Genomic DNA, 24,150 nt, shown 5'->3' with positions numbered 1-24,150 from the left:
TGACGGAAGGGATAAATAAATACACTTTAAAGTACTTAAAGATGTGTAATAGATCGCCCTAATAGTAAAATCGTGTAATTGACATTTGGATACAAGTTTAGAAGGCAATTTATGCCTTTTCCCGATAGTTGAGTCTAGGACTTACTAAATAGGTGTATAGTGTACAAATGAGTCCTTTTAGGTTTTACGTTTTGCAGTTGAGTCCATAGATATTTAACTTGTAATTCTGGAAGAATATATATATTTTTTTTCTTTTTCTTTTTCATCCGATAGAAGCTTATCGAATACAATATTTTGCTCGTCTCTTCCGTATTCTTCTAGTTAGCTGTGTTTCTTCTTCCTCAATCGGTTGGTATCTGTAACAAATGGACTCGTCGCAGCATAACTCTGCTGCCGGTAGCATCGGCGGCAACGGGATAATAAACCCTAAATCCAACGACGCATCACCGGCCGATTTAGCGGCCAACGCCGCTGCTTCCATCGCCGGTTCACCCGCCGAGGAGTCAAAACAGAATCTCAATCAAGTCATAAATTCAATCGACAAAACCCTAGGAATTCTCCACCAGCTTAATCTCACCGTCTCTTCTTACAACGTTTCATCTCAACTTCCCCTTCTTCAACGCATGTAAGTATATTCCTTTTTAGCTTTGTACTTGCTAATTGCGATAATCTTCAATTCACTTCGGATTTTGGTTTAGTTTGATATTTTTTTTTAATTTTTTTTTGGATTAGGAATAATCTTGTGCTTGAGCTTGATAATATGGCGAAACTGGGAGAAAAATGCAATATTCAAGTGCCAATGGAGGTTCTGAAGTAATGTTATCTGTTTATGCATTACCTATTCTTATCATAATTAGTTTTATTTTGGTTTTGACACTGATATGTGATAATTTTCGTGTTGTAGCTTGATTGATGATGGGAAGAATCCAGATGAATTTACAAGGGATGTGTTGAATAGTTGTATCGCCAAGAACCAAATCACTAAGGGGAAAACTGATGCATTCAAGGTTACCTTTTACTTCAGTGCCTTTAATATTGTTTGGTGTGCACCTTGTGACCTAGTGGATATCTGGAAGTTTCAGAAATTTGGATCTGTTTTTGGCTTTATCAATTTATACTGAACCTCATTTTTAACATTTTACTGTGCATTCTGCTTGTTTCAATGATCACAAGATTGAAAAGTTTCTTTATTTTCTTGAACTCCGTTCCAAATCAAACTAGGTCATTTTTTCAAAACAGAGGGAGTATGTTATTTTGAAAAAGTCCTTAGCTTTTCAATGGTAAGGAAAAAGGATGAACGACACTCCCCTGTTTGTGCCGAAGGTTTGTATGTTGTAACCTCAGTGTCTATGATCAACAAAAGTTGTAGTGGAATGTTAATTATCCTTTTATCCTTAATTAGAGCTTTTGAGTTCAAGCTCTTGAATTTAGTCTGCCCGATGTGGATATTGAACACCGAATGAGAAACCAAAAAAAAAAAAAGAGAAGAACTTCAGCGTCCATGTAAATTTGTCACATCTTAAGCGAAAGCCAAGAGTACTATTTTTGCCTTATCACAAACAGAAGAACAAGTAAAAAGAAATGAAAAAAAGAAGAGCATTTCCTCGGAGAAGTAAACAAAGAAGCCTAAAAATTTCTCTTTATTACAAACTAAAATTTGTCAAATGTTAATTACTCCATTACGTCATTTGGTAAACCGTATAAGAACAATACTGAAGAGGGTATATTTGTAATGTTGGAACTAGAAATGCTAAGATGAGTTATGTTGGGATTTTCTCTTATCCACTGTTTGTCTCAATATATTAAGGGTTGTTTTTTCCTTAGTCATGCTTATCTATGAATAGGGTGTATAACTAATACATAAGCTCAATATCCTTCCAAAAGAAGAATTAAATAATAATGCCATAACTAATACATGTGTTAGATTTTCTACTACACCATTGGGTAGTTTTGATGGAGTAGTAGAAGTATTTAGAATGCATGGGTATAGATGGTCAAAAAGAGAGACAACCTGGATCAGAAAAGGAACAACTCCATTGTGTTTATCTCAAGAAAGTTACCAAATGAAACGATAATATTGTCAATTGGACAAAAGGGCAAAACCAAAAAATTGATTTAAGACATGAGCTGATCAATGCATGTTAATTGAAACCAAATTAAGGCTGCTTCAGAAAATAAAGAGCCCAGGCATGTAAGAAGATGAAAGGGATTGAGGATACACTTTGACTGATATATAAATCAATCTTAGTACAGACAGTATGTATTATAATGTCTGACTAGCGTGCGGACTCCTCTCTGTCACATGCAATGCATGTCATTTTCTTCCCTATTATTTCCTAAAATTTGAAAAGCCTTGAATGTATGAGTTCTTTACTCGTGAGGAGGAAACAAAAACTGTCAATCACTTATTCCTACAAGGCTACAACTGTGCTACCACCTCACAATTGTAGCAAATTTCTCTGAATTATTTGGGCATTAAATGTGTGATCTTAAGAAAATGTGGAACACAATACCAGCAAAGACTAAAGAATTCATTCTTGAAGATTTGTCAAATGTGATTGTGTTTTGTTTTTACCTTTGTGGTGTAAAAATGGAATTGATAAGAGCATAGGAAACTGTCATGGTTCATTGAGTATTTTGTATGGATTAGTCGGGGTCTTTTCTTTTCTTTATGGATGTAATCACCGCACTTCCTTAATGCTGGTTTTTGACATCAATACTACCTATCATTTTTAAAAAAAGTATTGAGTTCTGTAATCTTCTGTCACAGGGTTTGCGAGGGCATCTCCTGGAGGATCTTGAACAGGCTTTCCCTGAGGAAGTGGAAGCTTATAGGGAGATTCGTGCAGCTTCTGCAGCTGTAAGTTCTGTCTGCTTGTCCAATACTTCAGATATTATGAGCATTTCAATTATCAAGTTAATATACTAAGCATATTTTTCCGCTGAATAGTTGTTAAGTTAATGCTCCCATTGATCGCCATCTTATAGATTCAGCCCAAATTACTGTATTATATTTGTGGAAACCTAAGGTCCACGAACTGGTAAGGTCAATGAAGGCCTAACTTTGTCTTAAAATAATTTGGGAATGTTTGAGGCTCCATCCGAAGGATGAGGCAATCTTACACTATATAGCTGGGAAGAAGTTGGGACACAAGCAAAAAACAGAAGTAACTGGGGAATTGTCCCTGCCACTATTTGGTGGACAATATGGAAAGAGAGGAACCGTAGAGTTTTTGAGAATAGGGAGAGTAGTATGCAACAAGTCAAACTGAATTGTATTTTGACTCGTGTTTTTGGTGTAATCAAATTTACTCTAATGATACTGTCTCTATCATTGATGTCTTAGACTCATTATAGAGATAGGTCGGTATTATTAGAGTTCCTTATGTAAATACGGTTTTCAGTCAACCTATGTACTGTTCTACAGAAATAGAAACAATTACCATTTAAAATAAAAAGAAAAGAATGTGTTGGCTCATGTGTGAATGGAATTGATAGATGACAATTTTTTTTTGTTTTAACAGTTCCACATGTCCCCCATGTGTTGGCGTTTTCTTTCTGGTTTCCGTCCAAGCAGCTGGAAATTCGTTTTGGTTACAGGCGCCAATAAGACTTGAATTTTGAACTTATAATTAACTGGTGTTTTCAAATTGTTAGATTATGCTCAGATCCAATTAATGCTCTCTATATAGATAGACAAATACATTACTAGAATTTCAGTTTACAGTTGCTAGTGCTGCTTGACAGCATTTGCTGTTTTAATTCAAGGAATGCATACTCCTGATAAAAAAGAAATCACTTTAGAAGGTTTCATGATACCGCCTCTGGGCAATTAATGTGTTTTTTGTGCAGTATCATGAAAGACTGCTAAGTTATTTTTGTCTTGGTTCAACTTTTGATGCACTCAGTTGTTGATACTTTTCAATAATAGAGCTATTCTTGACCTTCTCAAAAAAATAAAAAATAATTGAGCTATTCTTGGAACTTCTGCACATTATTGCTAGTTTCTGGTTGTTGTAGCAGACATTTTACATTGTTTCTGTGTAAGCAGGAGGCAAAACGTTTGGCTCAAGCGCAAAGTCTGTTACCAAATGGAGATGTAAAGGTGAAGCCTGATGTATAACTTCCACTTTTACTACTTAGGTTAATTTCACATATTTCCTTATTATTGAATAGGCTTTAATGTCCTTTGCTTGTTAAAGAATCCTTTAGATTTTCAAGAATGTAAAATGTATGTATAATAGATTTACGTATGACGAATTTATTCATGATCATCTTCGCTGTAACTCTATAGGAATGGTGAAAGATTGTGTCATGCGTAATCGACTCCCCTCTGCTTCTCTCACCCAGGTAGAGTAGGAAAGTGATTGTTCAATTTGTAGAACATGTGGAAGGGTGGGAGTAGAGGTTGATCCAGGATTTGAAATTTAAGCCCACTGAGTTATTTACAGGTTCTAAATTAATAATTTGTACATTTATAATGAATTTTTATTTGGAATTTTTTAATGCATGTTAATGTTTACCAATTAAGAGTATAATTGTTGACACAATCAATTTTAACAAAAGCGAAAAATGTTTTTGCTAAACATGGGGAGAAATGCAATAGCAAACTTTAGGATATATAATAGGAACCATACTTTCTGCTGTCATAACTAAAAGAAAGAAAAGGCTTTTGAGTCCAATATTTTTAGGCAATGTCCGCGTTTGCCTCTTTAAATTTTCGAATTGGCATCTCCTTTTTTTTTTCCAAACAAATTGTGGTCACTTCTAAAAAATTAAAATAACCCCAATTTGTCATGGCCAAGCACAAAAATAATTATTCGAATATCATTTTCACTTTAAAAACAAACTATTTTTTTCTTTCAATTTTTGCTATAAAACATACTCAAATGTCCACTAATTTCTTCCATCTACCTACACATCCAACCCCTTCCCCAAAAATTTAAATAAAATAAAGAAAAGAAAAGAAAAGAAAAGTGATTTGACAAAACTCTATATAAAACGATATCTTGGTAGATGAAGTGCACATCTCAAATTAATTGCTGCATCCTCGTTTGAAGCATTTAATTAGAAGTTTGGCCAACTCCTGCAATTAAGTTATGGCCACTACAATCAAACAACTTCACATCTACTGGACAGTCAATGACCATTAATTAAAGTTGCTCTAGATTTTTCTTTCATTCTTATTTGTACTTTTTAGTTCGAAATGGAAGTGCATACCTCTTAAATTCATCCAACCAAATTGCAAGCTCTTTTCTAGAGAGAGCGTCAATTCTTTTGTCTCATGTTGATTGGCTGGCCTAGTCTCAGGCAAAATTTGAGTGAAACGTCTAAGTAGAATCTATTTAGTTTATAGTCAGGCATAATACATAATTATGCCCAAATGAGCCCCCAACCTATTACCGAATTTTTAACTACACACTTATATTTTACGGGGGTCGTATTACCCCCCTGAATTATTTAAAATCTTAATTATTACCTCCCTAAAAAGTCACAACCACATTTATGTTGATAAGTGAAATCCACGCTTTTGAAACATGTAATTTTTATTTTTTTGTTCTTTTTGACTGATTATTTTATTTTGGTTTTCTTTTTTCTTTTTCCTTTATTTCTTTCTCTTCCTCTTCTTGTTCTTCCTCTTCCATCCTTCAATTCCATCTTACCATAGAGCCACAAGTAGAAAGGTTGAGAAGCGAAAAAAAAATTATGGTGGTAATTAGAGGAATGAGAACCGTTCGCATCATTTTTGCAAGAGCAGGGGTTCAATAAAAGGAATGACCTAAAAAATAAATTGTCGGTCAAAACCTTTTTCGATGAGGATATTTTGAGAATTTTTTTTAGAGATTCCCAACATTATTAAGTTGTTTGAATGAATTTTGTTAACTAAAATTTTTTGTTACAATAGCTTCAAAATGATATTTCAATGGTGTTTTAATGGCTAATAGTTGCTTTTGAAAATGGGGGTAAAGTAATTTACTTAATAATTTTTTATTGTGTGGCGAATAGGAAAGAGATTTCTATCTAGGAATTATGGTGTGTTAATAGATATTGTAATGGTAGTGTTTTCAGATTGTGATGGTGAAATTTGATGACTACCGTGAATGCTCTACCAAGTTGTTAAGAAGAAGAAGAAAAGAGATGAGATAAAAATAAATAAAGAAAAAAAATAAAAATGAAAAGAATATTAAAAATAAAGTTTTAATATTTATTTTTGATCTTCACTCTCTCAAGGTAGAAGCTATCGGAGATCATCTTCGTCTTCACCTAAGAAACATCGATGATCTTGCAACTAGACTATGCCAAGTGACATAGCACGAGTAGCATCAATACAAACAACACGCACTGATAAGCATCATCGATTGATCCAAATTCACCATATAATATCATGCAAATAATCAAGAAACATGGAACTTGGAATATAATCATGACCCCGATCCTTAACATCACCCATTTTACTGTCAAATAATGTTACCATGGGACTCATACACCTTATCTCAAGTCATCCCACCTTCTTTTGTTGCCAACTCCACCATTTAGGCTACATCACCCCTACATCCGATCACTACCTAACCTCTCTTTCACATAGACACTTTATGAAACCACTTATTCTGCCAATATCAAAATCATCAATTGTTCCTATTCCTGATTCCAATCCACTATAACTTTATTTATTGGACTATCACTCTTTCTCCATCTCTCACGCCAACACCCTGGCCTTTGACCAAATTAGCAAACTACATGCAATATTTTTATTAAACAACCTTAACCTAATCCCCCTTATCAGGTATGTCCTAGACCACCCAGACTGACATTACCGCACAAGCTAGTGATATGAGCATAGCTCACAGTTAACATTCTATCTTAACAATCACCCAATACATGTTCAAAATCATAAACAATCACTCAAACTTGATTTATCTCACCTTTCAAGTAACTTGGTGATATTGGGTGTGTTTATATGTTCATTCACTATATTTTGTTCGAATGCACCTTTAATTTTAAGAGCACTTTTTATTTATTGTTATGTTCGATTGATATTGTGATGATTGCACACTAAGACGTGTGATTAGCCAATGCAGAAAATTTGAAGGGAAATTTAGCACTTGGGAGCTAGAGCATATGAGAAAATCGTGGACGCAACTCAGAGGAGCACGTGAAAGAACACACAAAGAAAAACTAGGCTAGGGCGCAGTGGCGGACCCAGGATTTTCATTCAGGGGGTTCAAAAAATAAAAATATAAACGTGTAATAAGCCAACAAAATAAAATTTCAAGGAAGTAGTAGTATATAGTTTATAGGTACAAAAAGTTAGTTTCATTACAAGAAATCCGAAAATAACATTAGTGATTACAGTGAAACAAAAAGTTAGCCCTTTACAATATGTCAATCTAGAACTAGGATGCTAAGTAGAGCAAAAAATGGAGCTAACTAGAACAAAAAAAACTAGCACTTCGTAATGTCTCATTGTAGGACTAGAGTGCTAACTACAAACTCCAAAAAGAGGTCAGTGTTAATACTTCTCAAGCACGTTTACAATACTATTCGACTTGGTTTCATTGCTTGAAAAGACAAAATAATATCATCCGTTGAAACATCCTTAAACACATCCTTCTCCATAAAAGGAACCATGCAACCGCTCAAGAAGTCATCATTCATTCGACTTCGCAACTCATTCTTAATAAATTTCATTCCCGAAAAAGCTCTTTCAACGGATGCAGTATGCCCACCAACATGTGTTTGCAAACTAGCTTTTTTATGCCAACTTCTAAACCCTACACTCGAAAATGTTTCACCTCCTCCTTGAAGATTGTTATTTTGCTTGAATAAATAACAATACAAACAAAAGGCTGCATCTTTACTTATACTATACTCTAACCAATCAGGAAATTCATCAAACCATTTATGATTAAAACGACGCACATCTCCAAAAATGTTTGTTTGTGGAAACTCTCTTAATAGAGGTTGACAAGGTTTTTTTTGGAGATAAGCTCTTCTAATAGCGTCACGGTGATTTGGATGAAATTCCAAGATTTGAGTTCTTTCACCTGGATCAGCCTTTAAAGAACTTAAATCAAATTCTTGAGAAGAATGTGATGGTACTTCCAAATCATTAGCATTTTCTTTCCGATTAGGTTGATTCTGAGCAATAGAACTTGAATTTGATACTTTAAAAAAGTACTTCTCCATTGACTATGAATCTATACAAAATAGTTAATTGTTAAATGCATTAAAGATAACTTTTTACAAATTACATTAGATATTACCATCAAAATTCAAATGGTTCATCAATCTAGTTACGACTATCAAAGAAAGAATAGAAAAAAACAATCAAAAAAATTTCATAATTTAAAATGAAAATAGTCAATATTCAATCAAGAAAGACAAACTTTTCAAGAACATTGAGAGAAAAGCTTACCTTGGAGAAAAGACAAACAATCAACCCTTTTAATTTTAGCTTTGAGCCTCCACTTCAGATAATCAGAGATACTACAAGTCTACAACCTTAAAAAATAAAGACCCATTTAATTTCTTGAAATTGAAAGAAAGAAGAAAAGAGAAAAGGGCTTTTACCTTTTAAGCAATAAGCATGAGTTTTGATTTTTCATTTCGAATTGAATGTGAGATTCAAGCATGAAGTATCAAGTATGAAACAATCAACAATAGAATATTATGGGAGATGATTTTAATATTAGAGTTTTGAGTTGAGGAAGAACAAGAAAGTGATTTAGGGATTTGAAAAGTGAAAAAGTTATTAGCTTTTAAGAATGAGAGTATGGGAGTTGGGACCTTTGAATTTTTTGGGTTTAACACCACATTTTAGCACGTTTTATTAAAAAAAAAACATTAAAATCGAAACTGGAAAAAAAAAAACTGAAAGTAAAAAACTAAAAAATAAAACACTAACCTAGGGATTCGATCCCTGGACGTCAGGCTTAAATTTGAAGGGAGCTGCCACTGGGCTATCTCCTTCACCTTGTCATTGAAGGGGTTCAAAATATATATATCCACATAAATCCAGAAAATTCACCTTATATATACAGTGTAATTTTTTTTTGAGGGGGTTCGGGTGAACCCCCTAGACAACACGTGGATCCGCCCCTGCTAGGGCGCACTGCAGGTGTGTCACCCTAAACCCAAAACTACTGATGCTCAGAACAGGCATGGGTTTAGCACGCCGTGCGAAGGCCAAAAATTTAGACAGCCAGGCCAGACGCATTGTTGACGCGCTGTGCCAGACTCTCAACTGTTGGTGCACTAGTGCCATGCCGCCCCAGCATTGCTCCGACAAATTTTCCAGATTTTGAGGATTACAAGTCTAGCAAGGAAAATGACAAAATTATTGATATGTCGTTAACGACATCAAGTTATAGGGTAAAGTGCATGATATCATGTGTCTTACAAGGCACATGAAAGCTTGTGCCTTACAACTTAAGGATGAAATCAAAAGGGTAAAATTTTTGATACGTCGTTAGCAACATCAATTTATGGGGTAAGGCGCATAACATCATGTGTCTTACAAGGCACATGACAACTTGTGCCTTACAAGGCTAACAATACAGTACAACCATCAAAATAAAATAGGTATAAATGAAGTTGATAAATAAATAACAATTAAAACAAACTTTATATTTAGACTAACAATATAGCATAACGATCCAAACAAGGTGTAAATTACAAAAATGAAATTGAAAAAATGTAAACGTAACTAAAATATTAATATAACTATATAAATAATGAAAGTGAATGTTAAACATTTTTTTAAGTCAGCCGCCTATTTAATAGATAAGACGAATGACATCAAGTGCCTTGTAAGGCACAAGTTCTCATATGCCTTGTAAGACTCATAATATCATGCGCCTTACTCCATAACTTGACGTCGTTAACAACGTATCAATAATTTTGTTCTTTTGATTTCATTCTTAAGTTGTTTAAAAATTTTAATCAAATTTATTGCCCTTTTAACTTTGAACTCCCAGCTTTAGTTGCTCACCAATGAATTCGCCTAATAGCAATATTCATTAAATAGAAAACTTTTTAACATATCTATGCCATATAATATTTCGATTAAGTGTGAATTGACTAGTTTGGAGCAGAGTGGTTCCGCAGACTATTTTTGAATAGGACATGTTTTTCATGTTTTTGACTTATTACTGGAAGCAGCTGTTACTGCATCCACAAAATCTACTTATTAATTCCTACCCATCTAATAATTAAATCAGTTTTTTGTCCACTTCCACAGCACCAAAATTAAATTAAACATAAATAAAGATTCTAAAATGGAAGGAATTGGTGTCACTAATCAACACAAATATATACATTTCTGGTATCGACAAAAAGATTATTGCAAAAACCATACTATATTATAACTTGAAATAAAAATATATGTCTTAAGTTTTAATCAAGAAAATATTTATAGAGTACTTTGGGATCCCAGATTTGCTGCTATGTGCTGTCTGCATCACTCTAACTCACACCTTTAATTATTTTATTTTTAAAAGATAAAAATAAAAAAGCTCATATTAAACTCTCTGCCTTTTCGTAGGCTCTTTTGTCCATTTCCTCCCTCTTTCTCCCACATGTTCCCTTAGGGCATCTTCAACCCTACCTTCTAATTTACTTTTTCAAATATCCCATTTTCTATTTTTCAGACAATTAACTTCAATTCAATGTTCTATTTTATTTTTTAAAAAAGAATTTTTTTTCTCTTTTTAATATTATATTATTATTTTTATTTCATTTTTATTTTCTTATTTCATAATATAGTTGTCTTTCTTTCTTTCAAATAATCACTTTATATAATTTTCATGTCATATAAAAAATTATTTTAAATTTTTTTTTATTTAATTTAAAATTTTAATTTATTCTAAATTTCTATATAACATAAATTGCAAATAAATATTATAGAATATAAAAATTAGTGGACATAAATTGCAACAAAAATTGTTGTGATAAAATTATTATGTTATGTAATGTGTTGTTATCTTGTATTTAAATTGTTATGTTATGTATCGTATTTTAAATTAAAATTTTCATCTTATTAGTTTAATTTTGAGCATTCATCGTAGTGAAAATCAATAATAATATCAAATTATATTAAAGTGAAGAAAATAAAAAAAATTAAAATATTATTCATTCGGAATAAAAATAGTATATATTAAATAATATATTTTTTAAAATATTATACTACATCTAAAAAGAATTATATATATTAAATATTTAATAAATAATATTATATTAAAAATAATGTGTTAATTATAAAATAATATAAATAATAATAAAATAACCAAAAAGTAAAATAGAGAGAAAATACATAATGTGTTGTTATCTCGTATTTAAATTGTTATGTTATGTATTGTATTTTAAATTAAAATTTTCATCTTATCATTTTAATTTTGAGCATTCATCGTAGTGAAAATTAATAATAATATCAAATTATATTAAAGTGAAGAAAATAAAAAAAATTAAAATATTATTCATTCGGAATAAAAATAGTATATATTAAATAATGTATTTTTTAAAATATTATACTACATCTAAAAAGAATTACGCATATTAAATATTTAATAAATAATCTTATATTAAAAATAATGTGTTAATTATAAAATAATATAAATAATAATAAAATAACCAAAAAGTAAAATAGAGAGAAAATACATAATGTGTTGTTATCTCGTATTTAAATTGTTATGTTATGTATTGTATTTTAAATTAAAATTTTCATCTTATCATTTTAATTTTGAGCATTAGTCGTAGTGAAAATTAAAAATAATATCAAATTATATTAAAGTGAAGAAAATAAAAAAAATTAAAGTATTATTCATTCGGAATAAAAATAGTATATATTAAATAATATATTTTTAAAAATATTATACTACATCTAAAAAGAATTATGTATATTAAATATTTAATAAATAATCTTATATTAACAATAATGTGTTAATTATAAAATAACCAAAAAATAAAATAGAGAGAAAATACATAACCCCCCCCAACAACAACNCCCCCCCCCCCGAACTTGGCACGAGAACTTGCTTTAGTACTTAAACTACACGGGTGTTGAAATACCCCCTTAACATATTTGAAGTGAATTATTATCAACCCTCCTTACACCAGCCTAGTGCGCGTGTTGATACATCTTAGAACATCGTGTTATTTATCTTTTAACTTTAAAAAAAATAATCAAATTTGCCCCTCCAACGGTAATATCCAACCCATTATCCATTTGAAGAACAATCTTACAATTCAAAGAACCCTAATTTCTTCTTCTCCCTCACCAACTCAATCATCTAAAAATGGTGACCTAATTTATTATCTTTTTCTTGATTCATCTCAAATCTTAGCTCTTCAAACCTAAAAGTTGAATTTTCGAAGGAATAATTGTTCTCCGAAAGATAAGATTCAAACTTATTCTTCTTCATCTATTATTTTGATTTTTGTTTCCTCCCTTATCATTATCAGTTTTTTCAGATTGTCATTATCTTGCACAAAATTGTAGCACACAATGTGATCAATTAACTTGACCAACCTTTGTATGGAAGAAGATGATTATACTACGAAGAAAAAAGTTTATTGTAATCATGGACTTGTGGTGCGTTTGAAAACATCTTGGACTTCAAATAACCCCGAAAGAAGATATTGATCATGTCTTTTTTTTTTTTTTTGGCAACTAACAATATTATTATTTACCAAGTGAAAATTTACAATTCAAAAAGAAAAAAAACACAAGAAAAAAACCTCCTGAGGACCTGCATTGACTGGTAACAACCCATGTCAAAATGCATCCTGTTGATTCCCCTATCCCTTCTAGCATCTATTCAACAAAGACATAACGTCACACTGGGTAGAAATCCAGTTTCCTTATGTGATTAACTAACTCAGGCATCCTATTAGCTCTATGAAACACCTCTTGTATAATCTGTCTGATGATTGCATGTTGGGCCCTTGTGGAATGTTAAAAAATTCAGATGTTCCTTTCTTGCCAAACTCGGTACACAGCAGCAACTAGTACCATTTTATAGACACTTGCTCCTTTTCTTTTCCCTTTGCAGTGTCGCTGAGCCCACTGTACTTCCTCCAGCCATCCTTGATTCGATCTTGTAATACCTTGCCATTGTAGTAAGGATCGTCATATATTGCCAGCCACTGGACAGCTAAAGAATAGGTGTTACAGAGATTCCCCATCACTCCTGCATAATGGACACACCTCATCAATCATCATCCACTGTCCAATTCTATCTTGCGTTTGTAGCTTCCCTTTCAAAGCTAGCCAAAGGATAAATTTCCACTTAGGGCATCCCATGTTATTGCAAACCAATTTTCTCCAACTAACTTTAGGGAGTACTCCTACCAGCATCTTATACATCTTCTTGATGGAAAATTTACACATTCCCTTAAAATCTGTTACATTGATCCCAGCAGTTTCTATATATCTCTTGGCTTTAAAAGCTTTTTGAATCATCCATGAGGACACCTTAGGTTCCACCTACCATATATCTCTCCCTTTGACATAGTATGTATGCACCCATACAACCCATAGTTTCTCTTTAGATTGACAAAGTTCTCATAGTAGTTTGCAGATAGCTGCTTTGTTCCAGACCTCTATATTAATCAAGTTTAACCTCCAGCCACCATAGGTGAGCCAACTTGCTCCCATGCCACCAAATCTTTCCTGGACATCTCAGCCGACCCTGTCCATAGGAACTTCCTACATATAGCTTGAATAAATTGCAATATTTTCTTAGGCAGTATAAACACTCTCACCCAGAAAGTTTGGATGGCAAACAACACATTTTTTACCAATTGAGTCCTTCCAGCGTATGAGAGGAATTTAGCAGTCCAGGAACTTACTCGCCCCAATATTTTTTCAATCAGTGGCTCACACTATACAACTGACAGCCTCTTCGAACTCAAGGGCACCCCAAGATATCTAAATGGGAGGGTACATTTTTCAAAACCTAATATCCTTAGGATCTGCTGTTGTATCTCTTCCGACACTCCACCAAAATAGATAGAACTTTTAGCAGGATTTGCTACAAGTCCAGACGCTCGAGAAAAAGTATTGAACTTGCTAAATAACCTATCGACTGAATCCACATCCCTTTTACAAAACAACAAAAAGTCATCAGCAAAACCAAGCTGGATAATTATTTTCTTTGATCATCTAGTATGAAAATTAAATATTACATCTTTTTGCAATCCCTGAATAAGTCTACAAAGGTATTCCATAGCTAATACAAACAAATAGGTGAGAGAGGATCTCCTTGCCTTAAACCTTTCTTTGCAGGAAATGAAGTAAAAGCAACTCCATTAATAAGAATGGAATAAGACACTGTTGTGATGCACTCCATAATCCACTCCACAAAAATGTTAAGAATTTCTAGTAATTGCAGTATTTGTTTCAGATAAGGACACTTCACTGAATCGTATGCCTTTTGCATATCAACTTTAAGCATGCATCTTGGTGAAATATCAGTTCTCCCATAACGTTTGATAACTCATGACTCATGATTATGTTATCTGCAATCATTCTGTCAAGTACAAAAGCATTCTGTGATTTATCAACCAGATAATCCATTACTCCCTGCAACCTGTTGGTTAAAACTTTTGAGATCACTTTGTATAGAATTGTACAGCAAGAGATGGGTCTGAAATCCTTCACAGTGGCTGGATTTTTAACCTTTGGAATCAAAGTAATGGAGGTACAATTAATTGGTTTATACATGCTAGTTGTATTAAAGAATTCCATAACAGCACTAGTGATCTCTTCTCCCATAACATACCATCCTTTCTTAAAAAAACAAGCATTAAACCCATCATACCCAGGGCTCTTCATATCATTGATGCCTGCAAATGCCTTCCATATTTCTTCCTTCTCTACCTTCCTGATTAGTTGTAGCTGCTGATCTCTTATCAAAGTATTGCCATCACCCATGACAGTTATGTCCATTGCTGGTAAACTAGTTGCTGCAGTACCTAACAATTGTGTATAAAATTTTGTGATTTCCTCTTCAACCTACCTATGAGATGACAATAAAAAACGCTCAAGACTCATCAACTGTGTTATCTTATTCTGACTTTGCCTAGACTTAAGACAAGCATGAAAATAAGAGGTGTTAGCATCTCCTAGTTCCAGCCACTGCACTCTTAAGTTTTGCATTATGATGCTCTCTTCAATATTTATCCACTTCTCAAGCTCTTTTTTGCACTGCTTCTCTTCTATTACTAATCCACTTGCTGATCATTCATGAGACCTTGTAAATTGAGTAAATGTTGTCGCGTCTGGTTTATCTTCTCAAACACCCCTTTGAATTCTTTGGTATTTAATTTCTAGATCAGCAACTTTACCTTTTTCAAATTTTGCCATACACCTCTCATCGTGTGATATGTCATGCTCTTCCATCCCTTTCTCACAGTACCAATGAAATCAGGGTGATCAACTATATGATTTAAAAAAATTGAAAGATTTTGAACCATTATTCTTTCGATCCCCAAAGGGAAAACTCATAGGACAATGGTCTGAAAACAGAGGTTCCATAATATGTCCTTGAATGTGATCCCATTTCTGTACCCAAGCAGTGTTAGTTAGAATCCAATCTATTTTACTATGTATGTGCCCATTAGTCCAAGTATATCTCCTACCCAAACACCTCATACCAATCATATTAGCACTCTCCACAAAATGCTTAAAGTCTTTTACCTCCCCATCCAGCACAACATTGCCTCCAAATTTGTCATCACCATGCAAAATAGAGTTGAAATCACCCATAATTACTAGTGGCTCTGCAACTACATTTGTAACTTGTGCCAAACCAATCCATAATTGTTGCCTCTTAGCAATGGTGTGCATGCCATACACTCCTGTTAGATAGAACCCTGAACTTTGAGTCTTGACATACCCATGGATAAATTGTTTGTGAACTACATCCACTCTAAACTGCACTTTAGTGGGATCCCATAAGATCCATATCCTCATTGATCATGTCTTTATTATGGGGTGAAAATCATTTTTGTTTCAAGTTTTTTAGCCGATTAAGAATTGTGATTAACCACTAATTCCTTCATCCTTTTTCATTATTGAAGGGTCCTAGATCTTGTCACTTTTGGTGTTGGAAGGATAAAGAAAGTATTGATCCGAGGTCGAAATTTGTGATTCCTAAACTAATATAGAAATTGGGTGAGCTTAAGAATTTAGTAGAATCTTCTCAAGCATCAGTCACTGCATTTGAATTGGTTGAGGTTTCTGAAGAAGTTGACAAACCTAGAGATTTCAAACAAGATGATAATTGTCCATGTATGAAATTGAAAATGTTGCAAGAAGTGGTTGAGAAGATGAAAGCAAGGGAGAATAAGTGGAGAAGAACATGTGAGAATGTACTTTTTTTGTTGTAGTTAGTTGTTGTGTATGGTTATAGCTATAAGCTATTGATTTTGGGTGATATATATGAAGAAAAGTTCAATGAAGTTACCTTAAGATCTTGATGCAGTGAGATCAATGTTGGAGTAGTGCAACACCGTTTATGTTGTAATCAATTAGGTGCAAGACTTTTGTAATGAATTGTATCTTCTTCTTAGTCTCTGAATGTAATGTAATTTGCTTGTTTGTATATTTCGTTTGTGTTTCATTTACAACTGCATTCACTAAATTGCAGTCACAAGTCACAACTGCATAATTGTACACATAAAATCACTATTGCATAATTGTTTAAAAAAGAGACATCTAAAATATCAAACTATTGCAGTCACAATTGCATAATTATTTCCAAAACAAACAAGTATCAAATTAATGTAGTCATAGCTACATAATTATTTCAAAAACAAACATAGATCAAACTAATGTAGTCACAACTACATAATTGTTTAAAAAACAAATATAAATCAAACTAATGAAGTCACAACTGCATAATTATTTTAAAAATAAACACATATCAAACTAAGACAGTCACAACTGCATAATTGTTCCAAAAACATCTAAAATATCAAACTAAAGCAGTCACAACTGCATAATTATTTCAAAAATAGCCAAAACATAGAAATTATTCTCTTCTCCATTTAGTGGAAAGCTGATGAACTTGTTTGACTCAAGTGATTCACTTCAACAGCATTGGACCTTGTTCTCATTCTTTTGTTTACTCTCATCTCTGGAAGACCTTGTTGAGTTACAACTAAGGCTGACAATGGGATCGAACCGGCACAACAGGACCAATTTTATCGGAATCGGTCCTCGTTAAAGGGGAAAATTACCGAAACCGATTCTACTGGAATTTTCCGAAAGTTCTGCCCGGTCCCATAGTTACCGGATCGGAACCGATTTGGACTGGTACCGGAATAGGAACCGGGTCTTACCGGATCATTATAACGGTAATTGTTTTTTTATTAACTTTAATTATTATACAATATATTTTAGTAATTATTATATTTTAATATTATTAAATATTTATTAACTTAATATTTAAATTTTTATAAAACTTCAATTTGAAACTTTAAAGTTTAATAAAGTTTCAAGTTTTATAAATTTGAAACTTCAAGTTAAAACTCTAAACGTTAAACATTTTATAAACTTTAAACTTTAAACTTTAAATTTTAAACTTTAAACTTTAATGTTTAAACGTTAAAATTCAATTTTATATTAGGCTAATCTTAAAATAGTTGAAAATTAAATTTATAAAATGACTTGCATTAAATATAAGAGACTTCAAAAAGAAAATCAAGGCGAATAGCCGTATATTTATTCAAAGAAATAAATTGTACAAATACAAATACTAGAAAGAGTATTTAATCTAGGTATTGAATATTAATTATTAATTTATTAATACTAATAATTGAATTTTTTTTTTGAAATTCTTTTCATAACTTTTGTATCATTTGAAAAGAAACATTATTTGAAACTTGTATTTGTCGTTCTTCCTCCATTGCTTCCATGCCATCATTACTATTATCACAAAATATTTCATCTATTTCGTCTTTTATGTGGCTACTTAATTGTGGTAGTCCAGTATTTCTTCTTTCACCATTGACCCAATCTATCCTTTTCTAATGAATATCGATGATCTCGAATCATAAATCTCGTTGCGCTGAAGGCTTGCTCCGAAGCGACCAATGATAGTTGAATCGCTAGCACATCTCGAAAAACCCTATCAAGGTTCGGAAATTGTTTTTCACGATTCTTGAATCATACTAATAGTTGAGCTTGAGGTTGTCCTTCTTTATTCCTAATTTTTTTCGTGCTTGATTGAAATAAAAATCAAAATCATTATTGGTAGAGGATTCAAGACCAAGATAATCATCCATAAACTCATCTATATCATCACTTTTAGGCCTACAAGATGGAAGTTCAACTATTGTAATAATTTTGTTCTATAGCTTTATATGTATTATATAAATATCTAGCTTTTGTTATTATGCTTCTTTTACAATCTTCAACACTAGGAGTTTCATCAACTGGAATCTCTAAATTTGCATAATTTTTATTCAACACCTTTTAATTTGTAATTTGGGTTGAATAAAGTAGCAGACAAATATATTTGAGGAATAGGAAAAAAATATTTTTTGAGTTTTTCAATCATAAAAACAAGTGATTCTTTAAACCGATATTTTCTTTTATATTTTGTAAATTAAGATGAAATAGCACAAAAATTTACTAAAATAGAAGAAATAGTTGGATAATATTGACCAGAAATAACATTTGTTGCTTTATAAAAAAGTATAACTTTCCTAAATTCCATAGTGTAAAACCTAAATTACCTTTTATCCCTATTATTTTTCTAATTACACAAATCCCATGTTCTTTAGACATTTCAGATACATAATTAAGGATCCAGATACATTATTGTTGATATATTATGTATCAATCTGTTGCACTTATTAAGGGAAAAAATGCTGAAAAATCAAATTAAGATCTCATAGTATCCATTTGTTGCACTAATTAGGGAAAAAAAAAACTGAAAATCAAATTAAGATAATTGTGCTATTTCATTTCAAATTATTGTCAAGAATTCAATCATATAGTATAACAAACCAAAAAAGTCAAAAATTAAATTTCTTCTTCTTGTTCGTCGTTCTCTCTGTTTCATAAATTTTTTTGTTGAAATTTTGGATAGTGAGTTGTGAAGGATACAAAAGTGGTGAAATTGTGAATCTTCAAGTTCATCGAATATCCTTTCGATTTTGATTCAAGATTGTCAAAAAATTTGAGATTCAAAATTCTTTTCCCAGTTCATTGAAGATCCTTTCTGAAATGACCCAAAAAGTTCTTAAAAATGTGCTTCGGAAGTTACCGGAAACTTGTTTAGCTATATCAAAAAAAATCCATTTTGTTTTTCGAAAATCCGACCTCATATTCTTGTTTAGGGGGTCAAATTGAGTGGGAAATGGGTCTAACCCAAATTTTAGAGCAACCGTATCAAAATCCGAAATTTCCAAGTGAAGCCTTTTTCGAGGGTCTACTTTGGAGGGTCATATCTCCTAGCACACAAATAATTGGGTGGCCCATAACATATCCATGGAAAGCCCTTTGAGTTAGCTACCTAACGCACTTCGTTTCACCTCATTCGGAGTTCGGACGAAGAAGTTATGCCCATTTTCGTAAAATCTGTCCGGCAGGAAATGCAATTTCCAGTGAGCGTTTTTACTGTTCACCCGCCTCATTTTTTTTTCTAAGTGTTGGACCATTTTTCCAAAGGGCATATGTTATTTCCTATATACCATTAGTTCAATTCCCATCTCTAAAACATTTCCCAAAACACCTCTCCCATACTTAGACACATTTTCTCTCAAGTTCTCTCAAGAACCCTAATCCAAAACCTTCCTCAAGATTGAAGAGACTCTTGCTCCAAGTTCCAAGCTTCCATTGAAGACACTCTCAAGACCTTCATAAGAACTCAAGGTATGTGGTGTTGAACTCATGGGTCCTTCCACCCATAGTGCCTAGACTCTATTCTACTCACTAATTCATGGTTTAAGTTAAGATTCATAAATTAGTCTTGTTCTTTGTAATAATTTCCTGCACATTGAATTTTAAACATGAAAAGTGATTGTTTTGAGCATGTTGTGACTCTAGAACTTGAATCTAAATTTGGAATGGATGTGGAGATTTTCATGTGGTATTGTGGGTGTTAAAAGGTGTTGTTGTAGGTTGTTCACTGGTTTGGCTGCATAATTACTACCCTATTTTCCATGCTCTTTGATTCCATTACATGCCTTCAAGGTGTTTGACAAAATGTCCAACTATGGAGAATTGATGAATCGATGCTTTAAAGCTTGAGTTATGAGATGTATGGCAATCCAGAGATGTGTTGATGACAAACTAAGCTTGTGTATATGTTCATTCCATACGTGAGATTGCATTAGAGCCTAATGGGAATTTCCTATATAAAGTGTTGCATGACCATGCCCGGTCCGGGGGAAAAGAACCGGACAACCATGTGAGAGGTTTATATCTCACCACCTAGGATGCTTGGGGTGTGACCAACATCAACCATGTGAGAGGTTTATATCTCACCACCTAGGATGCTTGGGGTGTGACCAACATCAACCATGTGAGAGGTTTATATCTCACCACCTAGGATGCTTGGGGTGTGACCAACATCAACCATGTGAGGGGTTTATACCTTGCCACCAGGGTGTCCGGGTGTGAACGGCATCCCCCATCCTAAGTTGGGGTTATAGATTGGTTGGATCATGCATACACATATGATATCTACTATTAGTATAGATTTACTTAAACATGTTTTGACTTCACTTTGATCATGCATCCTCATATTGTTATTCATAATGCCTATGAAACTATTTCTTGTATTTCGATTGTGTCCTTGTCTATTGTTGTGTTGCACCCCGCATACTTAGTACATTCCAAGTACTAACGCATATTTTGCCTACATGATGTCACCATGTAGGGACCGGAGCTACTCTTGATCCTTCTCTCCATTCACGTGGCTAGTACGGTGCTTATCCGAGTTTGTTGGTGAGTCCTCAATGATTCGAGGGCTATGTTATGTTTCCTACTCCTATGTTTTGAGACTTTAGCTTGCAATTGTATTTTGACTATGAGGGGAGCCGGTAGTATGTCATGGCCCCCGTCCTATCTATGTATGTAGAGGTGTGCGTTGGACAAGTATTTTGTAAATGAGCTTGACTCTTGTTCTATGATGTCATTTTGAAATGGTTTGCCCTTAGTCCCTATTTCCCGTTAATTAATGTTGATTGTACTTCCGCGACCGATGAAGTGTGATGACAAGTTTGAGAGGCTTGTTTGGGGTTCCTTCGGGTTCCTCATTCGCCATGTCACGTCTAGGCCCTAGGCTTGGGTCGTGACAAGCTTGGTATCAGAGCACTAGGTTGTTAAATCCTCGGAGTCCAACACACCGCGTTGAGTAGAGTCCTAATCATGGTTGTGAAGCGCGCCACGACTATGAATGGGAGGCTACAAAACGTTTTAGGAAAGGTTTCCCTTCTTCATGTTCTATGTCGTGCTTAGAGTGCGATAAGGTGATTCCTCCCTAACGCTTGTTCTTTGGATTGCTAGATCATCATGCCAAACATGAGGGGAAGACGGGCCCGATCACCGGAAGAGCCACCCACCAATGGTGAGCTCCGTGATGCACTCACCATGCTTGCACAAGTGGTAGCTAACCAAGTGCAACAAGGAGCCCAAGCTCCTCGAACTACCACCCCGGGGGAAAGGGTGAGAGATTTCATGAGGATGAACCCTCCGGTCTTCCATGGTTCAAAGGTGGATGAGGACCCGCAAGAGTTCATCGATGAGGTATGCAAAATCTTGACCATTATGGATGTTGGTGCTTGTGAGAAGGCGGAATTGGCGGCCTACCAACTCAAGGGGGTTGCTCAAATTTGGTTTGATCAATGGAAGGGTGAGAAAGGTAATGGCTATGTGGTGTTGTGGGAGGAGTTTAAACTTGCTTTCCTTAATAGGTTCTTCCCTCTTGAGCTTAGGGAGGCAAAGTTGGTGGAGTTCATGAACTTGAAGCAAGGAGCTATGAGTGTGAGGGAGTATGCCCTCAAATTTGTCCAACTCTCCAAGTATGCACCTCACTTGGTGGCCGACTCTAGGTCGAGGATGAACAAATTTGTGATGGGTGTATCCGACTTGGTTAGTGAGGAGTGTCGGTCCGCTATGCTCATTGGAGATATGGATTTGTCTCGGTTGATGACTTATGCCGAGCAAATGGAGGAGGAGAAATTGAGGAAGAGAAGGGGGCACGAGGCCAAGAGGGCCCGATTGGAGAATAGGTTCCCTAAGGGTGCTAGATTTCATCAAGGCCGAGGAAACCCTCATGTCAACCGGGGATTTGCTATCAATGTTCCTAGACCTCAAGGGGGAGGTGAAGTGGGTTCTATGGATGTATGCCCTAAGTGTGGGAGGAAGCATGGTGGTCCTTGCATGAAGGGTTCGGGTGCTTGCTTTGAATGTGGAGAAGTGGGTCATAAGAGGTTTGAATGTCCCAAGATCCGCAACAAGGTCCGAAGTGCTAACACTACTCCTTTGGGTAGAGGTGCTTCTCAAAGTGGTGCCCCAAGGGACAATCGATTTTATGCTTTGCATGGTAGACAAGGTGTTAATGAGACTCCGGATGTGGTGACCGGTATGTTGCAAATCTTTGATCTTGATGTTTATACTTTGATTGATCCGGGTGCCACCCTTTCCTTTGTTACCCCCTTAGTTGCTAGAAAATTTCATGTCGAGTCGGAATTGTTGCATGAGTCATATGAAGTATCCACTCCCATTGGTGTCTCTATTGTTGCTAGAAAAGTGTATAGAAATTGTCCGGTTTGCATATTAAATAAGTTGTTGCCTTGTGATCTTGTTGAGTTGAACATGGTGGATTTTGATGTTATTCTTGGGATGGATTGGTTGCATGCATATTATGCTTCTATTGATTGTAGGACTCGTAAAGTCAAGTTCCGATTTCCTAATGAACCCGTCCTTGAGTGGGAGAGCCGGGATGTTGTGGTGAAGGGGAAATTCATTTCTTGCATTAAAGCCCATAGGTTGATTTCCAAAGGGTGCTTGTACCATATTGTGAGAGTCAATGATGTGGAGTCTAAAGTCCCTCCTATTGAGTCTATTCCGGTTGTTAATGAGTTTCTAGATGTCTTCCCAGAAGACCTTCCCGGTGTCCCTCCCGAAAGGGAGATAGATCTTGGTATAGACCTCCTTCCCGATACTCAACCTATTTCTATCCCCCCTTACCGTATGGCCCCGGCGGAGTTGAAAGAGTTGAAAGAGCAATTAAAAGATTTGTTAGAGAAGGGGTTTATTAGACCTAGTCATTCTCCCTGGGGTGCTCCGGTTTTGTTTGTGAAGAAGAAAGATGGGTCTCTTAGAATGTGTATTGATTATCGACAACTTAATAGGGTCACCGTCAAGAATAGGTATCCTCTTCCAAGGATTGACGATTTATTTGACCAATTGCATGGGGCTAGTCACTTCTCTAAGATTGATCTTCGGTCAGGGTATCATCAAGTGAAGGTGAGGGAGTGTGATATTCTCAAGACGGCCTTTCGTACTAGGTATGGGCACTATGAGTTTGTGGTGATGTCTTTCGGGTTGACTAATGCTCCGGCTCTCTTTATGGATTTGATGAATAGGGTTTTCAAACCCTACCTTGATTCTTTTGTGGTGGTGTTTATAGATGACATCTTGATCTATTCTCGGGGTGAGGAAGAGCACAAGGGTCACTTGAGGGTTGTACTCCAAAGATTGAGGGAAGAGAAGTTGTACGCTAAATATGAAAAGTGTGAGTTTTGGTTGAAGGAAGTTGCTTTCCTAGGCCATGTGGTGTCGGGGGATGGTATTAAGGTGGATCCTAAGAAGACCGATGTTATTAGGAATTGGCCTAGACCTTTGACCCCGTCGGATATAAGGAGTTTCTTGGGTTTAGCGGGTTATTATAGGAGATTTGTGGAAGGGTTTTCTTCTCTTGCTTCTCCTATGACTAAGTTGACTCAAAAGAAGGCTAAATTTGTGTGGTCGGATGAGTGTGAGGAAAGCTTCCAAACTTTGAAAGAAAGGCTTGTGTCCGCTCCTATTTTGTCACTTCCGGATGGGTTAGAAGGTTTTGTTGTTTATTGTGATGCTTCCCGTATTGGTTTGGGTTGTGTGTTGATGCAAAGTGGTAAGGTTATAGCCTATGC

At 34.6% G+C, this 24,150-nt stretch overlaps 1 protein-coding gene across 1 annotated transcript; it reads left to right on the top strand.

The window, feature by feature from the left end:
• The first annotated feature begins 203 nt into the window (after positions 1-203).
• LOC125841138 (mediator of RNA polymerase II transcription subunit 10b-like) lies at positions 204-4,288 on the top strand. Its single transcript, XM_049520158.1, has 5 exons — positions 204-625; positions 733-813; positions 905-1,007; positions 2,771-2,860; positions 4,052-4,288. Exons 1-5 carry the CDS (start codon positions 366-368, stop codon positions 4,121-4,123), a joined length of 606 nt encoding a protein of 201 aa, XP_049376115.1. The 5' UTR covers positions 204-365; the 3' UTR covers positions 4,124-4,288.
• The last annotated feature ends 19,862 nt before the right edge of the window (positions 4,289-24,150 follow it).

Source organism: Solanum stenotomum, chromosome 10 (genome assembly GCF_019186545.1).
Source record: "Solanum stenotomum isolate F172 chromosome 10, ASM1918654v1, whole genome shotgun sequence".
Lineage (NCBI taxonomy): Eukaryota > Viridiplantae > Streptophyta > Magnoliopsida > Solanales > Solanaceae > Solanum > Solanum stenotomum.
Note: the sequence above shows the minus strand (reverse complement) of the source record. Positions and strands in the feature narration are given on the sequence as shown.

What these genes read in the sequence shown, in the direction of transcription:
- LOC125841138 (XM_049520158.1), top strand. Translation starts at nt 366, where the DNA reads ATGGACTCGTCGCAGCATAACTCTGCTGCCGGTAGCATCGGCGGCAAC. An exon ending in GTGCCAATGGAGGTTCTGAA is followed by an intron (nt 814 to 904) that starts GTAATGTTATCT and finishes TTCGTGTTGTAG; the next exon opens with CTTGATTGATGATGGGAAGA. An exon ending in TTCGTGCAGCTTCTGCAGCT is followed by an intron (nt 2,861 to 4,051) that starts GTAAGTTCTGTC and finishes CTGTGTAAGCAG; the next exon opens with GAGGCAAAACGTTTGGCTCA.